General features: G+C 40.7%; 1 protein-coding gene across 2 annotated transcripts in view; it reads left to right on the top strand.

Annotated features, from left to right (window-relative positions):
- The first annotated feature begins 1,167 nt into the window (after nucleotides 1–1,167).
- The window catches only part of LOC122081156 (tocopherol O-methyltransferase, chloroplastic), a 51,558-nt gene continuing 29,709 nt past the window's right edge, over nucleotides 1,168–23,016 (top strand). Inside the window, exons 1-2 of one of the 2 annotated variants that reach the window (XM_042648147.1) lie at nucleotides 1,168–1,590; nucleotides 3,881–4,050. In XM_042648147.1, coding sequence (XP_042504081.1) covers nucleotides 1,227–1,590; nucleotides 3,881–4,050 — 534 coding nt within the window. In that variant the 5' untranslated portion in view covers nucleotides 1,168–1,226. The remainder of the gene's footprint in view (nucleotides 1,591–3,880; nucleotides 4,051–23,016) is intronic. The other variant, XM_042648146.1, reaches the window with a different exon arrangement.

The raw sequence follows: 23,016 nt of genomic DNA, 5'->3' as shown, positions 1-23,016 counted from the left end.
TCAAACTTTTGTTTTCTACTTTTATTATATTCTGCTATTTTATTTGGTTTTATAGAAATAAGATAATATTTTCTACTAGCGAACTTAAACCCCTACCAAATCACCAAGCATGCATCATGGTGGGTCCAGTACTATACCCAACATAATCAACACCTTGATTCGGTTTCATTGCCTGACTCATTCCTTGGGAGATGGGCTCCCCCCATCCCATCATGGTTTGTGCTATTATAGCAACTCTTACAATTATTGGATGGGCTATCTATTTTCTCTCCGATGGTAAGTGTTCATTACTAATGACTGACTACCTAATGACATGAGACATTTAAGAAGAATGCGAAAGACGTTATTATCTAGGCTCAAAGACACGTTACAACGGAAATGGGAAGCAACTTCCGCCTTTTTGACCAGCCTAACTTTTGACCTATCCTCTACCACTTGGCCTTCAAGTGTGACCTCTTTATTCTTAGATGTATGTAAACATAGGCAGAAACTTTTTGCTTTAAAACAACGTCAGAGACAGTTATTTTGCTGCCTAAATTGGTAGCTCAAACAACGGGAACTAAAAATAGGTTGTATGTAAACCAATGGGACGGCTGCACCGAAAGAAAAAAAACAATAGGTTTTATTTTCATTAAAAAAATCAAATGGAAGATTTTTAATTATTTTTTTTCATGTTTAATTAATTTGAAACGTGTCAAAGAGTCCAAAGAGGAGATCCAAACGTGATTAGATCTAAACGGTCTCAGTTTGAGCTCAATCCAGATTTTGGAACACAAGAAAACGCAAAAAATCCTAGTAGAACACATTTCTGGCCGGTCTAATCTGGAATTGGACCGATGTCCGACGAGCCTGGCCAGGCCGAGCGCAGCATGACAAACTCCATCGCATTCCGAAACCGGCTTACGGTTTGGTCAGGAGACTCAATACTCGGGAACTCGCAGTTGATATTATTGCTAAGATGCGCCTAAACTACAAAATATGGTGGGGTCCACACCCAACAGTAGGTTTTTGCAGAAAAAAGGAAAGAGGTGTTTATCGTTCTGGCGCACCGACACTTCATACACGTAGTGGGGTGTGAGACTCTGTGTGGTCCACGTGGGTATCACGTGAGGAAGTGGACAGAAAGTGCATGATCGTACTAAGTCCTCCAAAGGGGTGTATATCCACCAGTACGAGTGTACTTCCCTTCTTCACTTGTTAGTGAGAATTTCGAGCAGCTTCTGGCAATGAGTACTCTGCTCCGCACATGCAAAGCTACATTTTTACAGTTCCAAAATGAACGACCACCCACTTGCAAGAGTGGAACCCTAATTCGACCCCGGCAGAAGAACGCCACCGGTATAGGTCGTCTCCGGCGATGTCGGAGAAGAGGAGTAATAGCAGCAGCGGCTCCACCGCGTGCGGGGATGGAAGCTTTGCAAAAGGGAATTGCGGAGTTATACGATGAGTCGTCAGGGATATGGGAGGACTTATGGGGAGACCATATGCATCATGGGTTCTACGATCCAGACGTGCCATCTTCGATCTCTGACCATCGGTCTGCTCAAATTCGCATGGTTGAAGAAGCGCTCAGATTCGCCGGCATCTCAGGTAAGCTCTTCTCTTCTCATCTCTTGCTTTTACCTCATTTGGGCTTCACTCAGTTCTTTACATTTCACCGAAGACCTGAAGAACACTGTTTCCATCCCCATGAAATGTGCCAAGATCCAGGGCCCCAATATCTGCATAAAGCAGAAAGAACAGCTATGATTGTCGTCGCATTACGAGGGTTATCTCCCTCCAATTTCATTTTCTGAAAGAGTTCTAATGCCTGAATTGGGTTCCCTGCCTGGATGTAATCACTGATCATTGCAGTTTAAGAGATTGAGTTCCTCTGTGGCATTTCATTGAAAACCAAGCGAGCAGATTCCAAGTCATTGCACTTGACAAACCCATGAAGCATATTATCCATGAAACAGCATCTTTGATTTGCATCTCCAAGAAAACCAACAGAGCTGCTTCAGTTCTTGCATTTCTGATATACTTATCGATTAGAGCATTACCAACTATTGAGTCAGAACCCAAATCCTACCTGAAGATCATCCCATGAACTATCTTTCCATGACTCAGATATTGTTTTCTCCCTCAAGCCGAGAGCTCCCACAATTGAAAAGTTATCAGCTCTTTGACCCGAGGAGATCAATTCTGGAAAGACTGCAATTGTTTGCTAAGTATTTTTACACCAAAGGCTCTCCTTTAGTAGCCAGCACTAATCAGTCCTCCCGGTGAGCAGTGAACATTGTCCAAAATCTACGTGGCCAAACTGCTAAATCCACCCACAAGTAGGACCATTGGCCAAGTGATACAGCAGTAGAGTGGGTTTGATAACCACAGAACCAGGGCTTGGATTGAGCTCAAATTATGACCACGTATGGGGCTATGGTAACAGTATACTTTCTACAAATATGGTGGTGATCCAGCATGGGATTAGTAGTTACAGCAGGGAAAACAAACTATCGAAATTCGATTTAGTAACTATGCCGTTCTCACAACCTACTGGGCAGATCAGCACCCACTTTGGAAATAATGTAGAGTCTAGTGAAAGGAAATAAGCCGCAAAATATCTCAGCCAACATATGGCTAGATTGAGAGATATGAGGAAGATCTGAAATTAGAAATTAGAACAAAAACTAAAAGCTTACTGTTACTTTCTATCTGGACTATGGATGGAGTTACAACTCTGGTCGAATGAAGGACCAAGGCCTTGGTCAATCCCTCTCCGAACGATAGGGCATCTGACCTGCACAACTCTTTTCATAGCAAACAAAGGCTCAAAGCCAATCTTCATTAATCTTCAAAATCGTGGGGAGGCTCTGAGGCTCCTTTACCATATAAATGGTAGCATACTACCTCTTGAAGGAAAGTACTAAAATTAGAAACTACTAAAATAGGCCCAGACATGTAGTGGTGCCTGGTACATCAAGGAAATAGAACCAATACAATTAATACAATGAGAAATTAAAGATACGATTGAGTAATCAAAATAGAAACTATGCTAACTAATAGGTAGTACTACAAAAGTAACCCCATGATTCTGGTTTTGAATGAACCAGTAAACACCCAGACCACGGGCTTGGTCTGGCCTGACCCAAAGGTCCCGTTGAAGAATCTTGGGCCTAAGTATGGGCCTGGTTTTTCTTATTCCGCTGGCTGTACTGCTTGTAGTGCAGCTTGTCTGCATCAGAGAGACTTTTCTTGGTGGGCTGATTAAATAACCGTAAAATATGTACATGCTTGTACCTAAAATTTCTGTGCTCTGTGTATAACGTGCAAACCAAAACAACACAAGGAACTTTTTAACTTGATCATGTCTCTTAAAATTATATCTATACTAATGAATATTTTTCTCCTTATTTGCCAAATCCAATGCTCCATATATTTGTGTATTTCTTTGATGCTTGAATCGGTATTACTGTCCATAGATCATGTCTTAATACTTCCACACTTGGCTTCTCTGACAGTAGTTCCAGAACCCTCTTAGAGTTGACTCCCCCCCCCCAAACAGAAAAAAAAAAAAGAGAAAAAGAAAAAGAAGAATTCCCCTTTGATGAATTAAAAGAGTTGCAGTTTTTGTTAGTAGAATAGATGAATGTGATACTACTTCCTTTAGACATTAGAATATTCGACACTGTAGGATCTGTAACCTATTCAGGTGTCTGTGGAACTACGAGTTGACTAAATCTGTTTTCTTATAATCTCTACTAACAGTAGTAGATCTTGCAGTCATGGGTGGAATAATATCTTGATTTACACTTGTTTCTCTTGGAAATGAAAATCTTGTATCTTTCCAATTTTTATGTTGTTATTCTACTGTTCTGATGAATTGATTTGCGCTTTGCAGAGGATCCAGTTAAAAGACCCATGGCCGTTGTTGATGTTGGGTGTGGGATTGGTGGCAGCTCCAGGTACCTAGCAAAGAAATATGGGGCTAAATGCCATGGTATCACCTTGAGCCCAGTCCAGGCACAGATGGCTCAATCTCTTTCTTCCAACTGTGGCTTAGCAGATAGGGTATGTGAGCTTTGTGGAACCTAATGCTTTCTCTGATTTGTTGCTATACTCAATATAATTTTCGGGTGGCAAGAAACATGATTTTGGTAACATTCTGATTTTTTCTTATTTTGGTAAAACAAAAATTATAAAAAAAGGTTGGGCAGGGGGAACGTCACCCTGCATTTGGTAACACTCTGAAGAAGTATTCCATTGTTTTTTTCTATTCTGTGTGGACAAAAGAAGAACAGAAATGTGTTTGGTTAGTCTGGTTTGTGTTTCTGTTCTCCCGAAGTGAACTGGGCATACGGAACACCAAAAGGCAAAAACACAAAAGCATAAAGAAGTTGCTTTGTTGTTTAAGAAACATATTGAGATAACCACATATCCCTCCAGATGCCTCGACTAACAAATTGAGATAAACACAAATCCCTCCTTATACCCCATCTCACCAACGTCCAACCTCACGTCTCTCTTCTCAATAGTTCTCACTTCATCTTCTCAATGGAGTAGATCCCTGTTGGCCTCTCTCTCTCCCCCTGTTGCCTTGCCAATCTGAAACCCAGGGGATCTGCATGGTATGTAAATTGTAAGACCAGCAGCACCAAACTTCCCGAGTTGCAGACTCACATACAGATCTTTGGTTGAAGAATCTTCTCATGTCAACCATGCGATCACGGTAGATCACCACTAGATGAGAAATTAGTGTTAATCTATATAAGTGGGATAACACCTTGCAACTGCTAGTCATCCATAGGATTATCCCATATTGTGTGCACTTCCTGTTATGTTAGTGATGTGGATGTCCAAGAAAGTTGCTGCCTAGCATAGCCCATCCCATTCTAAGGCTTACGTTTTAGTTGTTTTTATTTATTTTTTTTGTTTAAGTTAGACCCGGTTGAACTGGTGGTTTGTTTTGGTCCAATTTAAGTTAGATCTTTCTTTTATGGAGAAAAGAACCCTGTCTATCTAGCGTTCCCCATGCTCAGTGTGAAAAGACCCAGCAGTTAGAATGTAAGGATGGAGAGGAAGTAAGAGAACAAGAGAGTGGAAGGTTGGAGAAGAAGAAGAGGAAGAATAGAAGAAGGGAAGAAGAGAAGAAGAGATTGGTAGAATCTTATGTGTAGAGAAAAGATCCTCTACCACATATATATTACTTCACTAACAAGATGTAAGGAATTTACATACTCCTCCCTAAGGAGGTGAAATGGAAAAAATTGAAAATATAATAAGAGACAAGAACATGTTCCTAAAATACCCTTATTACATAGACTTTAACACTCCTCCTCAAGCCGGAGAATAAATATCATCCATTCGCAGCTTGCATTCAAGGGTACTAAACTAGTGACAGTTGAGCCCTTTGGTGAAGATGTTTGCCAACTGATCATTTGTCTTCAGAAAAGGAGTCCAAATGTAACTAGAATCTCTCTTTTCCTTGATGAAGTGCCGGTCCACTCCAATGTGCTTTGTCCTGTCATGCTGCACCTGATTGTGACCAATGCTCATAGCTGCCTTTTTATCACAGTAGAGTGGCTAGAGCCATATAGGCCCTTCAGTGTCAAAGCCAACTCTTGAACCAACTGCCTCAACTATATACGTTGACAAACTCCATGAGCCATTGCCCTAAATCTGCCTTTGCATTTGACCAAGCCACAACATGCTGTTTTTTGCTCCTCTTTTCCACCCACAGATGTGTAATAGTTGGATGTGGACCATTTTCCAGAGGTGCATCCATCCCAATCATCATCTGTGTAGCCTTCTATCCTCAAGTGGTTTCTCCTGGCATATAATAGTCCTTTCTCTGGAGAGGACTTCAAGTATCTGAGAATGTGGTATACAACATTCAAGTGGTCACTCTTTGAAGCATGCATAAATTGGCTCATCACTCCAACTGCACAAGAATGTCTGGGAGAGTCAAAGACAGATAGATAAGCTTCCCCACTAGTCTCTGGAATTTCCCTGCGTCAACAAGAGAAGGATCACAATCTTCTCTTAGTCTATGGTTATGCTCAATAGGAGAATTTGCAGGTTTGCAGTCCAACATTCCTGTTTCTTTCAACAGGTCCAGCTCAAACTTTTGTTGACAAATGTTTATCCATTTCTTAGATGACACTTCAATTCCTAATAAATAATTCAAGTGTCTAAGGTCTTTGATTTCAAACTGCTTGGCCAAGTAGGTCTTCAGCCTAGCTATCTCAACTCTGTCATCTTCAGTTACTATAATGTCATCAAGACATCAACATAGACAATTAGTGCAGTAATAGTACCATTACGTCGTCGGGTGAATAAAGTGTGGTCTATTTGACTCTAGGAATTCCCATTATTCGGAATAGCTTGCCTAAACCTCTTAAACCAAGGTTTTGGGGACTATTTGAGACTATACAAAGCCTTCTTGAGAAGACACACCTTCCCTTTAGTTAAAGGAAAATTGAAGCCAAGTAGAGGCTGCATGTACTCTTCCTCCTTTAAGTCACCATGGAGGAAGGCATTCTTCACATCTAATTGATATAGAGGCCATTCTCTATTTTTTGCCAAAGATAGGAGAACCTTTATAGAATTATGCTTAGCCACAGGAGCAAATGTCTCTTGATAGTCAATTCTGTACACTTGACTATACCATTTGGCCACCAACGTTGCCTTGTACCTCTCAATAGCATCATTTGATTGGTACTTGATTGTGTAAACCCATCTGCATCCAACTTGAACTCTCCCTGCGGAGATTAACCAGTTTTCAGGTACAGTTCTTATCTAGAGCCATTATTTCTTTCGATATGACTTGCTTCCACTTTGGGTCAGACATAACCTTTGTGACATTTTAAATAGGGGAGAGGGAAACTGTAAAAGCAAGACCTGTAGGAGAGAGAGTATAATAGGAAACACATTGGGTATGGGATTGCAAACTCTCCTTCCCTTCTTAATAAAAATAAGAATGTTTAACTCAGAGGGGAGAGGAGGAATGTTACTTGATTGAGGAAGGTAGATTTCAGAATGTGGATCCAAAGAGGACTCTTGGCTGGTCTTCTTTCCCTTTCTCTTGTACCTAATTAACTCATTCTCCTTACTAGAACCATCACATGATTGATCACTAGTGTCAACAACATCCACCTCTTTGTGTTTCCCAGTGTCGATCATAAAAGGGGAAATAGGTAAGGGAGAAAGAAATGGAATGACATCACTGGCCTTTTCACTTCCATTATTCTCCCCTTGAAGAGGATGCTGATGGGAAGCAAAGAAAGACATAGACTCAAGGAAGGTGACATCTTTGGAGAGAAGCTGCCTTCGGGAAGGAGGGCGATAATACTTGTATCCTTTCGTAGTAGAAGAATACCCAAGGAAGAGGCATTTGAGGGTCTTGGGATCAAGCTTAGTGTGAGAGGATTTATTAACATGCACATAACAAAAACAACCAAACACCCTGGGGGAAAGAGAAAAAAGTAGAAGCCTATGGAGATAAGAGTTGAAAAGGATTTTGGTGGGCATGCGGTTGATGAGGAAAGCCGCAATAATAATAGACTTAGACCAAAAAGTTTTAGGAACATGCATGCCAAATAAGAGCCTTTGATCAACTTCTAACAAATGTTAGTTTTTCCTCTTAGCCACCACATTCTGTTGGGGTGTATCAACAGAAGCAAGTTGTACTCCCCACTTTATTAGATTGGAAAATTTTAATTTTGTTTTTAAATTGGGCATAGGTCATCTGATAAAAGTTTTTGAAGGCATCATAAATATCACTTTTTATGTTTCATAAGAACAGTCCAAGTACTACAAGAAAAATCATCAACAAAGAAACAAAGTAATGATGGCCAAACAAAAAGGTTGTATGACAAGTTTCCCAAACATCAGTATGCATAATATGAAAGGGAATTACAAATCTATTACTATGATAGAGATAAGACGAACGACAATGTTTAGCAAAAGTACATGGCTCACAATGAAATACATGAGAAGAAGGAAAAGATGTAAATAAATAAGGTAATTGTTTCTATGTTCAAGAAGTCGACCAATACGGTAAAAAATTTGCATGTTTTGACCGTATCGCAGGAGACCTATACCATATAGCTTGTGACTTTAAAAAGTCACAGGTTTCGACTGGTTTCGACGAGATTTCTCACATTTTGACTGAAATGTGGGAAATTTCGACTGAACCACTTGGTTCGACCCTTTGGGTAGAACTAGCTCTTATATAAGATACTTTTAAAAGAAACCAAGGCTCCTATTATCTAAAATTTGATCCTCTCCCCTTACTTTTTTCTCTTTAAAGTGGGAAACTTGGGGAGACACACAAGATTTTCCCCTTGTCCCATCTTCCCCAAAAATTAATTTTTTAATAGAATATAGTTGTAAAGAGATTAGAATGATGTAAATTTTTTGTATATTAGTAGACTGACCTGATCTATGCATTCACGGTGTCCCCTTTTTTTTTTTTTTTGTATGTTAATTTTTTATTTTCTGTTTTTAAAAATACAATTACTTGAAGAAAGAGCAACCCAGTGCACGAGGCTCCCGCTACTGCAGGGTCTAGGAGGGCCAAGTGTACGCAGCCTTACCTGATTGCTATCGTGAACGAATCAAAATAAACCCTAACTAAACTATGAGATAGTGGTAAGAAAGGGGTCGAACCCACAGAGAACTAGAAGGCTAAATCTACTAAGATTGAGGTGAATATCGTTTTGAAAATCAAATTTGTAAAATTCAGAATTGAAATTAAAATTAAGTAAACCCATTAACAAGAATAAGATTTAAAGAGAAGAAACTATCCTTAGGTCTCGAATCTGTTTTGGTATTATTACCAATTTCTGGTTCATACTTTGGTTCATTGAAACTACATGTTCCAATGCAACTGCAAAAACACAATCTTTGACTACACTAAGCATAACCTATCCTGTCAAGCACTACCGTCTATTGCTTTTGCTTAGCACGCTTAGTTTGATTGGTTAAAGGCCATAATTAATGTATGCCAAAAATCAACATAAAATACCATTGGTTGAATAGAATAATTGAATCACAGAGACACATATTCTAAACTAATTTATCTATTAAAAATCATCCACAATGGGAAGGGGTCTTTAACATCAAACAATCAAGTAAGAATTCTGACCAGAAATTAAATAACGATAACTCAAAACTTCATCTAATCTTAAAGATAGAAAGGGAACTTAGCCACTCATGGTACTAATGAATGAAGGTAGCAATGATAATGGTGGTGATGAACCCTTGGCGCAATGGCAATCCTCTCTGTGCAATGCTGTCCCTGAAACGTCATTCCAAAGAAGGCGTGATCCAAGAAGAAAGGAGAACTATGAGAACCAAGTAAGAAAAAACTAGCCAGGTATCTTGTGTGTGAGGAGGTATATGGGTAGCCCTCATTCCTAAAGAATGGGTGTGTAGGGTCTAAAAAGGGAAGGACTCCAAGAGATATCTGGAGAAAGAGGGTGGTGCCTGTGATGATAGAAGTGGAATTCCACTAGGAGAGAACAAAGAGAGATAAAATAGGAAAGAAATCGTGGGTAATGGAGGGTAGATAGCTAGCCAATTAGGACAAAGGGGGAGAGAGAGATCGTAGGAGATTAGGGAGAGGTAGAGATGCGTGAGATGGATTAGGAAAGAGAGAAAGCTAGTCGATTAGGAGAGAAATTCTAGGGAGGAATAGGTACTGTGGGCATAGGAGACAACATAGGGAAAAGAGAGAAGGGGATGTGCGTGTGAGATGGAGAGAAAAGAGAGAAATTGTAGGAGGGAGAGATTCGGTGGGACACTGTGGGAGATGGAGAAAGAATAGGGAACCGTGGGTTGAGTTGTAGAAGGGGAGAGATTTTAGGGAAAAGAACGCATCCTAATCTAATTTGGATAAAGAGAGAAAAAACATGAGAGAAAGTAGGAGAAGGGAGAGGAGGATGAGAGAAAGTAAGAGAGGGAGAAGAGAACGTATGAAATAGGGAGAGAGAGAGAACCTTAGGGTTTTCTCTCTCCCTAAATTTTCCCTTTTTTATTTTTTTATATTCTCTTTTTCTCTTGGAAATTCCAATTCTGCCCTTGATCCTTTGCCCTTGCTTCCAGAAGGAACCATCTCCGTCCATTTAGCATCAAACCTGTGCACATCTCTTGAAAACCCTACAATTAAAGATCATCCAAATATGTGGTCAAATTAATCATGAAAACCTAACTAAAATTAACAATTGAACATTAATTTCATGAATAATTATGACCTGATCATTACCCCTTACTTTGCAGAAGAGGTTGTTTCCAAGTTTTGAATATGTGACCAACATGTTGCAATAGTGCAACTTAACAGTTGTGCATTTACCTACATGTATTTGAAAAAAATAGGGTTAACAATTGATGTTTGGTGTTCAATTTAATATATGTTGAACGCCATTAGCCGATCTATAGTGTGATGGTTTCGGTTTATTTTTTTTTTAAATTTTGAAAATTCATTCAATATTTTCTGAAATTATTTAAAAAATATAAATAATTATGAAATTTTTTTTATTATGGTTTGAAATTCAAGAAAATTATTAAATTTATTAGAAATGCATTTACAATCAAGATTGATTAATAATGTATTTATTAACAAAATAATTTTGAAAAATATTTTTAAATAGGCAAAAAAATATAGTGCTTTGTCGGGAATTTACAATAACCTTTAGTTGTTTTTATGAGACATTATTGATTCGTATATGTTAATAATTGGTCTCTTTTTTGTTGGAATAGTGTTGGTACCAAGATTTTTAGTGTTGTATAATGGCTGAAAGAGGTGGAGACATTGCATGGCTGCATGGGAGACCTCTTTCAGCTGATAAGAGGAAGTCATAGTGTAATTATTGCCAAAAAAATCTTATCCCGTGGGGCCACAAGACTAAAGTGGCATCTTGCTGGTGGGGACAAAAATGTGTTGGGCTGCCCTAATGTTTCTAATGAGATCAAAAGGAGTATGTTAGAGCATTTAAAAGGAAGGTAGCAGAAGAGGCAGTTAGGGAAGAATATCATGATGCTTGTTTAGAGACATTGCCAAAGTTGGGGGAGCAAGATTACGACAGTGATGAACCTGACTTGGATGATGGAGAAACAACACAAGAGGTTGAACAACCGAGGAGGACTTTCGCAACAAGCAGAACCCATCTTGAGATTGATGAGTAAAGACGTGTCCAGAGGGCTAGGGGAGCTGGTTCATCTCGACCGGCTGAAGAAGACCCTGAGCCATAGAGGAGGAGGAGGAGGAGGAGGTTGAGACATAGAGAGCCAAAGATTCCATTGAGGAGGTCCTAGAGTGTGAGGGACCAAGCCCCACCCCCACCACCAGTTCGTTACCATAATGTTGAGGTTCTTCAAGCTGATCCTGCACTGTTTCGGAAGCAGGACTCAAGACAGTTAAAATTGAAGCAAGTATAGACCAATGTAAAGGAGGTAGTGGGAATGGCTTTCTCCAAGTGGGCTTTCTATCATAGCATTTCAGCCAATGTGACTTCAGGGTCATAGTACCAAAACATGTTGGATGAGATTGGTAGGGTTGGGCCAGGTGTGGGGCCAACTGCATATGAGATGTACAATTTCTTTTCGCCAAACTAGAAGAAAGAGTTGGTAGATTACATTGAGGAGTTGAAGCCAATGTGGGAGTACTATGGAGTGACAGTGATGCATGATAGATAGATTGGACCCACTAGACACTCTATCATCAATTTCATGGCAAATTGTGATGGAATGACGATCTTCCTCAAGTCAGTTGATACATCTAGTGAGAAAAAGGATGCAAAATACATCCACAACCTCTTGAAAGAGGTGGTAAAGAATGTTGGGGTGAAGAATGTGGTACAGATTGTCACTGACAATGGGAGCAATTTCAAGAAAGCTGGTGAAAGACTAATGAAAAATCGCAGGTACCATCTATTTTAGACTCCTTGCGCAACCCATTGCATTGATCTCATGTTGAAAGACATAGGAAATATGAAGATTGTAAAAAGTGTAGTAGAAAAAGCGAGCAGGTGACCACTTATGTATACAACCATGGGTTTGCTCTAAACTTGTTAAGGACTATATGTGGTGGGGACTTGGTGAGGCCAGGGTTGACAAGATTCGTGACAAACTATATCGCGTTAAAGAGATTTGAGACGAAGAAGTCTGGATTGAGGTCCATGTTTGCTTCAGAGGAGTGGTTTAATTGGAATGGATCTAATTCTCATGGAGGAAAAGCAGCTCACAGAAGAAGTGGTGAGGATATTAGATCCGATTGCCAACATCTTGAAGCTGGTTGACTCACAGAAGAAACCAACCTTACCAATCATATGGGCAGTTATTAAAATGATGAAGATGGAGGTGGATGCGGTGTACAGAAAGGGTAACAAGAATTCCTTGCCATAATCAAGGACTGCTGGGAGAGGCAGCTCACGCATCCTCTATGTAATGCTGGTTACTTTTACTGTATTCACCTTATTTTGAACTTGTAAATATTGACATTGACATATACTTTAGCTTAAGCATTATTTTGTATTATATATTTTCAGCATACTATCTAAACCCCAAGTACCAATACAAACATAGGCTTGCATTGAGAACTGATCTCATAGATGCAGTTCACACCATGGTGGAGAAGGTTGAGTCAAACCCAGCGGCACAAGATATTATCAACATAGAGGTGAGTATTGTAGTTATTAATTGATGCAATTATTAATCTAGGATATTAATGATAAGTTGCTAACACTAGTGTCGAAATACAGATGAAAACCTTTAGGGATAGACCTAGGAGTTTCGACTAGGCAGCGGTTGTTGTGGGTTGAGATAACACTGCTACTGGTTGGTCCAATGACCTTATTCTTTTCTTTCATATTTAGATATGCACCATCATAGAAACCCACATAATGGTCTCTCATTGTTATATGCAGCTGAATGGTGGGTGCAATAAGGAGGAGACTCACCCAACTTGTCTAAAGTAGCAATTAAAGTGTTATCCCAGACATGTTTCGCCACTGGATGTGAGAGCAATTGGAGTACTTTTAACCTTATACACTCAGAGAGACGGAACAGATTGGGTGCTGCACAGCTGTCGGACTTGGTTTATGTGCACTATAATATGAGATTGAAAGAAGAGCATATACACCTTGGAATGGAGATTGATACTACCCCAATCGAGCTTGCCGATATCTTCCAAATGGATGACGATGATGAAGATCCCCTTTATGAGTGGGTTAGAGATAGAGGTGAGCCACTTTTAGATGAGCCTGGTGGTCGGCTTGGCATTTATATTGCTTCAGGAATGGATGTTGACGTCTAAGAATATATGTCTGAAGAGGGGAGAATTTACTCAGAGATACACCGTCCATTTGAGTCCCACCCTGGTGTTGGAAATGAAGAAGAAGAGCATCAGTCGTCTTCATCATCTTCCACTCGGATCCCTGACCAGACACAAGATGATGATGATGATGTTGACGACGAGGATGGTGATGGTGATTATGATGATGGTGATAAATTAGCTGCCTTGCGAGAGGAGGATGATAGGATGTGAAGTGACCCGGTTCCACAACCATCGCCAATCAGATCCACAGGGGAGATTGAGTTCACCCATGCCACGTAAGATGAACATCAAGGTTCCCGACAACAGAGAGGCTATAGTAGAGGACCACGCAGAAGGTTCGGGCCTCAAGATAAGGCAACTGGGATGGGCCAAAGCATGGATGTATCTTGCTTATCTGGCACAATAGAAGCCATGACGTTGGGACAGATTGGAGGATCTGGGCATTGGCGTGCACCAGAATTCATTGACTCGAGCCCTAGTCCAGTACATTATGGTGATAGTGGCTTTGAGAGCGTTGGATCAGCTGCATTGCATATGGGTATCCATCATATGTTGTATATGCCGATGGACCATCCTTTGAGAGCACCAGTTCATTTGGATATGGTAGTGGGTATGGAGTATGGACAATATGGTGGATCTTCTACCTCATTTGAACAGGAGGGTAGTTCAGGTGGTGGGTCATCTTTTGTTTACAGTATGTTTAGGTATCCATCCCAACCTTGTGTGCCATACCCACATCCTATAACTATGACTGACCCATTCCCTAGGCTGGGATACCTAGCTGATGTTGATGATGCATCTTATAGATGGGTAGTGACAATACCAAAACAATTGGGCCCAAAACATGTTATGAGACGAATATGTGGTGCATTCAGAAGAGCGGCTACGACATCTGCAGTGGTACGTAGATCTTGGGATGGAATCGCCAAGACCCTCTACTTGGAATTGACTTTTGAGTGTTGAGTGTTGGGTGTTGAGTGTTGAGTGTTGAGTGTTGAGAGATAACTCATGATGATGTAATATTTTTATTTATTTCGGATCATTTGTATTATATATTATGTGTTGATATAGATTATAGACAATATCTAGTGTAGACTGTAGACTATGTACTTATGTAGTATAGTTTCAGACTTTCAGTCAACGACTCAATGTACATTACCAAACTTTTGGTGTGGGCCACAAGTCATGGTTTAAGATCTCGCTCTCGCCCCCATCTTGCTAATCCAAAAAAGAGAGATCTCGCCAAATCTCTCCGAGATCATGTATTTTTTCACGGTCGACTCGGTGGTTGGTCTCGGTGGTCATATGGTCTTTGTAGTCCCTGAATAGGTATTTTCCCTATTTTAGGACTTCTAAACACAATGGAAACATCAGTTTTTTTTTTTAAATCAAACTTAAAATGGTACTTTGACTTCGTGCCCTGTGTAATTAGTCTCCGGCTCCCCTAGACTAGTATGCTCTATTCCACAATCCACAATCCACAATCCACAATCCACATTCCACAACCAACACATGACACCATAATCTTAAGAATTTAAAAGACATCATAGATAATTACTTAATTAATTAACAATTAACATTGATAACTGATGAGTCACATTAACATACGTTTGAAAATTTGAAATGACATAAAATAGGTTACTGATGATGTTTCGATGAAAAAATGGGTTTGAGAAGATTTGTTTTTGTCTAAAATGGTTCTTGAGAAGAAAAGTAGCTCCAAATGTGGATGAGGAGGTAATAGTCTCTACTCTTTAAGCTTCAATGAGTGTAGGAATAGAGATCCACAAGCAAAAGCTCCAAAATTCTTGCCACTAAGTGTTTTTTCTTCAAAAAAGTAGAGAGAGAGGTGAGATCTTGGCTAGATATGGCGAGATTTGGCGAGATCTCGGTGAGATCTTGTCGTTTTACAATCTCTCCTGTGATCTCATCTCGCTAGTCTAAAAAAAGGAGATCTCAGCGAGATTTCGCCAAGATCTTGAACCATGCCACAAGTATGACTTTACGTGTTTTTTTTAAATTAAACTAATTATGTGAATATGTTAGAAATGTCTAAAGTGGGATGTACACAAAAAATAGGCAAAAAAGTACGTTTTGAAGGTCAAAACCAAAGTTTCCACTCAACTGGGAAAAATTCCCTGGTTTCCTCGAAATTTCCCAGGTTTCGACGAAATTTCGGTCTCCCCAAGGGTCAAAACATAGTCGAACCCGATACCTTGAACCTTGACTGTTTCCTCATAACAACAAAAGAGGGATGTCCCAAACGTTAATGCCGAAGCGTTAAAGAGTCCACGTAACTACTATCACTACGACCATATGCATAGGACTATGGTGTGGTAAAAAAAGATAATTGCGGTTCAAGGCGGTACAGTCCACTGCCAGTAATCCTCTTCGTCAGCAAATCCTGAAAAAGACAATGACGAGGAAAAATGGTAATCCAACAATTCAAGGATTTAGTTATAGTGCATATATACAAAAGATTCAGGGTAAGGTTAGGAACATGAAGAATGGATTTAGGTGAAATTGAAGAGGTAATGGGAATACTGCCTTTACTTGAAACAGAGGAGAGGGTACCATCAACCAATTGAATCTTATCCTTACCAGGATAAATGGAGTAAGAATCATAATAGTGCGAGGTACCAGTCATGTGATCAGTGGCACTAGAGTTATGACCCACGATGGTGCTATTGAAGGTGCATATGTGGCACCAAGCATAACGGAAGCTGAGGCATTTGGTGTAGTAGGTGAGGTAAATGGGCTATCAAGCTGAACAAGTCTGCGAAGAACAACATTATCATCCCTAGAGAGTAAGCTGGTATCTTCCTGTGGGTGCCCCCTAGAATTAGTCTCTGTCGTTGCAGCATGGGATGTATAACTTCTCGTCTGCGGCCACCACGTGTGCTAGGACGGCCATGAAGTACCTCACACCTCCCTCGAGTGTGCCCAGGTTTCCCATAATGATCACACCGAAGTCTAATAGTCTATCTCTGTCATCTCCACGGGATGGCCCTCGGCCTCTGCCACAATCATGCCATCCTTTGTGGGCAGTGGAAGAAAGAGCAGATTGCTTAAGAAGGAGAAAAATCTAAGGCACCTCCGGGTCTCCTCACTTTGCAGATAGCTACACACCTCATTAAGGGATGGAAGAGGTGACCGACCTAAGATTTTTATCCGGATTGGCTCATACTTCGGATTCAAACCACTAAGCAAAATAAGTACACGCTCCTTTTCAAGTGTTCGGTAAACCTTAGCTCCATTTTCGGAGTTAGAAAGTTGAAGGTCCCTATAATGATCATACTCTCCTCAGAGGCCAATAACAATATTGTAATACTTAGAAATGGTCTTATCTCCTTGCTTCAGTGTATTGACTTTCTGGAGGAGCTGATAAACCTAAGACGAGTCACCCATTCTTATCAATGGATTGGTAGTCCATAGTCAAAGATTGCGCTCCATCCAAACATCGTTGATCGTGGCATAGAAGGCAAGCTTTCCAGCAGTATCGCAGATAGAGCTGCTAGCAAAGGTCATGTCAACCCAGATCCATTCTCTCTGAAGGGGAAGAGGAAGGCGGGGGCTCGGCCAGCAATAAGCAAGGACTCTTTTCCAGATGGAGGAGGAAAGGGGGCAATGGAAGAAGAGATGATTAGAATCTTCGGTCCTAGCAGAGGTAGCTAGCCTAGGGGATAGAGATGCGTCTGTGGATTAGGAAAGATTGGGTGGGAAGACAGTTGGATAAGGCTCTCTAAGTAGTGAAGCTATGCCGAGGAATATGGCCCTTAAACCCGACAATGTTCCTCTAAGGAACAAGAGGGCTATTAGTTCTAATGAGGTCCTAGGCCGAGGAAGAAGAGAAAGATTTGGAGGGGGTGAGGGACCAAGAAGCTTGTCACCCCTTCCTCTGTGGCCTGGGGGAATTGGGGGAGGGCAGACTAAATGTCCGAAAGGGTTTGGGGGGGGTGTCCGAGGAACCATTGGTTAAGATGGAAGCAATAAGGGCATCTCTGGGGAGGCTAGAAGAGTATACAACTCTAGCTCCAATGATAGGAAGAACATCAGCCGGGTGCTAGTTATCGAGCCAAAGAAGGGTGGAGGAGCCATCATCAATGAGGGAGGAGATGGCTTTGAGGCCAAAGGGTCTAAAATTCAGGATATTAAGCCAGTACCAAGAAGCATTGGGGGAGTTGGGGGTAGTCCAAATGGAGTCTCTATTGAGATAGTGGGAGTAGACCCAGGAAGTCCATATGCTATCCTGCTTGGAAGCTTCAGGATGCCAGCAGAGTTGACATCCTGGATTCTCCTCAGGCCAAGGCCTCCTTCCATCTTGGGAAGATAGACAACGACCCAACTTAGAGGACGAAGAAATCTGGAAGAATCATTCCCTTTCCAAAGAAAGACGCAATAGAGAGATTCAACTTTCTTGATGGTGGAAGAGGGGAGCTTGTAGACACCAGACCAATATATCTAATTGGATTGGAGGACTGACCTAATAAGCTCCAGCGGCCAGCGTAAGAGAGAAGCTTGCCCTTCTAGAGCCAAAGCCTTTTCTGATAAGGTCAAGCATAGGGGTGTAGTAGTGAGCAGTGAGCCTTGCCGAGATAAGGGGGAGACCAAGGTACTTAACAAGGAGGGAACCGGGGGAGAACCCGGTAAGGGCAAGGAGGAGGGATTTGGAGGCATCAGAGACCCCGAAAAGGAAGCGGTGGGGCTTAAGAAGATTGACATGAAGACCAGACAGATGCTCGAATTGGTGAAGGGAGGACATGATGGTGCTTATGGGGTCAGCTTTAGAGAAGATCATAAGATCGTCCGCAAAAGGAAAGTGGGAGAGACCGATCGGTTTGCATTTTGGGAGGTGGAGATCAGATGGAGATCTGTTGAAGCTTGGATGGATCGGCAAAGGACTTCTAGAGCGAGGGAGAAAAGGAAGGAGGAGAGGGGGCAGCCTTGGCGAATACCAATCGACTAAGGGAAATAGCCAACTAGGCTACCATTGATGAGGATAGAGTAGCAGGGAGAAGAAATGCAAGAGTGGGTCCAATAGATGAAAGTGGGGGGAAAGGACATGGCTCGAAGGACATTTGAGGTGTAGTCCCATCAGATAAAATCAGAGGTTTTGGGGAGATCAATTTTGAGGAGGGCTGCAGGGGAATGGGATTTACGATCAAATCCTCTAGCCACTTCATGGCACAAGAGAATGTTATTAGAAATGCTTCTGCCTGCAATAAAGGCCGATTGGTTTGGACTGACAAGGGAGTCAATAACCTTCTGAATCCTTGAGGCTAGGATTTTGGCAATAAATTTGTAGAGGAGATTGGAAAGAGAGATCAGACAAAAATCAGTTATTGAGGAAGCCCCATCTTTTTTTAGAAAGAGGCAGAGGAAGGTATAGTCAATATCATGGATTTGAGAGGGATTGAAGAAGCTTTTGATGGCTTTGAGAAGGTCAGGCTTGATGATGTCCTAACAAGTGGAGTAGAATCTCATACTGAAACTGTCAGGACCAAGGGCTTTGCTAGCTTTATGGGAGAGAACAATAGCAGATATTTGCTCATCAGAGGGGATGGCATGGAGGGAAGAGATGAGATGGGAGGGGATGTATTTGTCAAGGAGGCCAGGGGAATAGGGGAGAATGGGAGGGGGATGGGAGGGGAGAAAAGATCAGAGAAATAGTTGGAGGCCTTAGATTTAATGCCATCAGAAGAGGAGAGAATGGTTCCTTCTTTGATAGTGAGGGAGAGAATGGAGTTGGAGTTGTTTCCAGCTTTAAGAGACCTATGGAAATAGGCAGTGTTGAAGTCACCAAGCTCAAGCCACTTGATGCTGGATTTTTGCTTGAGGAAGCTTTCCTCTTGGGCAATGAGAGTGGTGAGCTCAGAGGAGGAGGATTTCTCTTCCTCAACCAGAGAAGAATAAAAAGGGTCGGCTTGAAGCCTTGTTTGAAATTTAAAAGTAACTGCAAGCATACGGATCATTGTAGCTACGGGTCGAACACAGGGAGGCGGCCATTTTATTGTTGGCTTCTTCTAGTAACGCGAAAGTGTAGAAATTGATGATTGTGATCTACTTCTAACTACCTCCCTAAAACAAATGCATCTAAAAGAACGTCCTAACCAACACAACTAGGGAAATTGGAATTGAAATTGAAATTAAAAACCTAATCATTCATCATCTAGGAATTTAAATGCTCAAAGCAAAGAAGAAAAAAATAAAAGAAAAGGGCTGAAATAAAATAAATAAAATAAAAGTGTAGAGACAGGGAATAGAGCTAGAGAGAGGCTCGAGGGACGCACCGCAAATAGTACGAGCTTCCTTACTTGACCAGAGAGTAAATCTTACAAGGGCTTCTCTACATAGCTTTAGAGAAAGGGAGGCAACATAAATAATTAAAGTAAAAGGATGGTTCTATGGCTAGAGAGAGGCAAAGCCAAAACATCGTCTATCCAAGAACCTCTGGGGAAAGGGAAAGCAACAAAGTAAAACTGAAAATTAAAATCCTAAATTAAGAGTGATGGGTAGCAAGAAGAGGGGATGAGAAGAATACTGTAGAAGCCTACCTACCTGAACTTCAATTCGTGAATTAAAAACTTGGTTGATTTGAAATTCTACCAGCCCTAAAAACTAAATCTGAAATTGCTAGGCCTGGAGAAAACATATTTTGAAGAGAAACTGCAATTGAAAAGAGATGCTCCAAAACTTGGTTCTTGTCACCTAGATCTAAGCCTTGAACTAGAAAATTAAAATTACAACTAGAATAACTTGAATCGCATAAACAATAAAAAAAAAAAGCTTGCATTAATTGAATAAAAAAATTACAAAAGTGCTTGAATAAAAAACAAAGAAGAACTAGAGGGAGAGAGAGAGTGCACAACGAAAATTGGGGAAGAAGAGAGAATGTCCTCCTCCCCTTTGGACGATTTTCTTTTAAAGGGAATAGGGGAGAAGAGAACGCCCAAGGTGGGATCTTTTAGGATCTTTGGTGATGAGGTGGAGGGTAGGAGAGAAAAGAAAAAAGGAGAGAAAGTAGGGAGAGGGAAAGAGAACGATTTGGCTGATTTAGGTTTCCAATTTAGTTGGGATTGGGAGAGATAGGGAGATAGGGTTCCTATTTTATCTCTTTTTTTTCTTTTCTTTTCTTTCTTCTTCAAGGTTATGCAGCCCCTCGTGGACAACTCCTATGATTTGGACAATCTTCTATTTTGTGGAAATTTCGTCTATGCCCTTGACCTTTAAGCAAGTGGAAAGTAGGAAAGAGAAGATCAACAAATCTCCAAAAACTAGGAGAGAGAATCTTCAACGCCCAAGGGGGAGGAGAGAGAGTGTGATGACCAAGGTGGATCCCTCCATCTTTGTTGGCATTTGGAATGTTTCTTATACCCTTGGGACAGCTACAGAAGGGTTGGGCTTGCATCTCAGTTCGGTTTTGGTCCATTATTTTTTTTCCAGCCCGAAAAGAATAATCACGTGTACGGGTGCCAAAATGAATGTGTACTTTTAATGCGACACATCCATCTTGCTTAGAATTTCATCCTCGTTGCAATCATGAGAAGAAACGGGACCTCTTTACTTGTAAAATTGGAGATATGATGCTCGATAATCCTTAAGGCCTTTTAAATATAAAACTTGCAAAAAGAAAGAAAAACCCAAGGTAGCTCTATTCTAAGTGTGTAAAAATGCATGCTTTATAACCTAAGATTTCACACATAAATGTGCTCATCAGAATTCCCCCACACTTAGACTTTGCTAGTCCTCGAGCAAAACAAAAAGAATAAAAAGTAAACAACAAAAAACCTAACTCACATTTTTAGGAATCATGGTTGCACTTAGCATGTGCAACAAGCCTTTAACCCCTAAGTCACCCCTAGAGGACGAGTTGTATCTCATGGGTGTTTGCAGTGAATATGCACCTAGAATTCAGAAAGAAAAAAAAAATCCCAACCTTGGCTAAAGGTAAGGGCTATATTGATCTGGAGCAAAGATAATTCCTTTGACACTTGAATTTTTATTACCCCATATCAATTCCAGGCACCAACATATTTCTTAATTCGGAAGTCACCTTGTCTCTTCCAGAACATCCTTATCTTAAGGCAAGACCACTTGTGAAGTAATATGGAACTAAGGACTAAGGTGTTGGAGTGTTTTCGACCAAACATGTTACCAAGGCATTGATGACATTTGCACATACTTTCCTGCTGTGTGGTTTCTTTCTTTTTTTTTTTTTTTTTTTTTTTTCATAATAAACTCTATCCTACTCTACTACTGTTGGCTTGAATGATGTGGTGGAGTAAACACTTGACACCCAAGTTACTATGTTGCTTCGCTTTTTGCATATGCTCACCTAGACAGTGATGCCAGAGTTCTTCCAGAAATTTCCTCCCTAAGAGTTTCGATCAAGACACCCCACATCTTGAGGTGCAATGCCCTATCTCGTTCTAAGGAAATCAACTCTTACTCTTCCTTTATATCACTTTCCACACTTCATTTAAAATTGTGTATTTGTCAACTCATGCCAATAAAAAAAAAAGGCTCAACTCCAAATCAAGAGTACAAGGAACCCACAGACTTACATATGGTCCAACACCATAAAACAAGGGTCTCTTATTTTTTAAAAGAGAGTCCCACCTCAAGACACAGACTTGTTTCTTTTTTTTTTTATTTTTTTCTTTTCTCAACAGGGTTTTTATGCGTTCAAGGTGGGTACCTTAATCAAAACTCTTACTTTCATACATCAAGCAACCAAATAGTATGATCATTAGCCAAAAGCCAAAGTAGGACTTCATCCTTAGCAAGCTCAGAAACAAAAAGAAAAACAAACACAAACACAACCACAACCACAAACAAAGGGGAAAAAGCAAAAACAAAAAGAAACTAGTTTCCCTCCCTCACACTTAAGTCATGCAATGTCCGCAATGTATGAAAAGAATTAAAAGCACAGACAATGCAAGGGGGTTATACCTGGGTAAAAGTTAGTCATTTGTGTAAAGAGGTTCATGGAGATCCATGACCTCTTCAATAGCAACAGTAGGAAGCTCGAGGAATGGTTTTAAATGCTAACCATTAACCTTTGAAATTATGCCTGTTCCTAGATTCAGAATCTCTACAGCCCCATGGGGATATACATTATGTACAATAAATGGGCCATCCCATCGGGATCTAATCTTACTAGGGAAAAGATGCAACCGAGAGTTGTACAATAAGACCACTAATTGCAATAGATTTGCGAAGAATATGCTTATCATGGAAGGTTTTGGTCTTGTCCTTGTAAATCCTAGAACCTTCATAGGCATCATTCCTAAGTTCCCCCAACTCAGATAGTTGGAGCCTACGATGAATATCCGCATCAGACAAATCAAAGTTGAGCTTCTTTATGGCCCAAAAGGCCTTATGCTCCAATTCAACTGGTAAGTGACAGGCTTTCCCATACACCAAACGGCTTGGTCAGTCTTGAATGCAGTCCGATGGGCCCACAAGGATCAGTGAGCCTAAGGGACCAATCCTTACTGTTGGGATTAACAGTTTTCTCCAAGATTTGTTTGATTTGCCTATTAGACACCTCCACTTGGCCACTAGTTTGGGGGTGATGAGGGGTAGCTAACTTATGGGTGATCCCATATTTTTTCATCAAGGCCTCAAAAGGCCGATTACAAAAATGAGTACCCCTATCACAAATTATAGCACGTGGTGTACCAAAACGGGAAAAGATG

This window comes from Macadamia integrifolia, chromosome 6 (genome assembly GCF_013358625.1).
Source record: "Macadamia integrifolia cultivar HAES 741 chromosome 6, SCU_Mint_v3, whole genome shotgun sequence".
NCBI lineage: Eukaryota > Viridiplantae > Streptophyta > Magnoliopsida > Proteales > Proteaceae > Macadamia > Macadamia integrifolia.
Note: the sequence above shows the minus strand (reverse complement) of the source record. Positions and strands in the feature narration are given on the sequence as shown.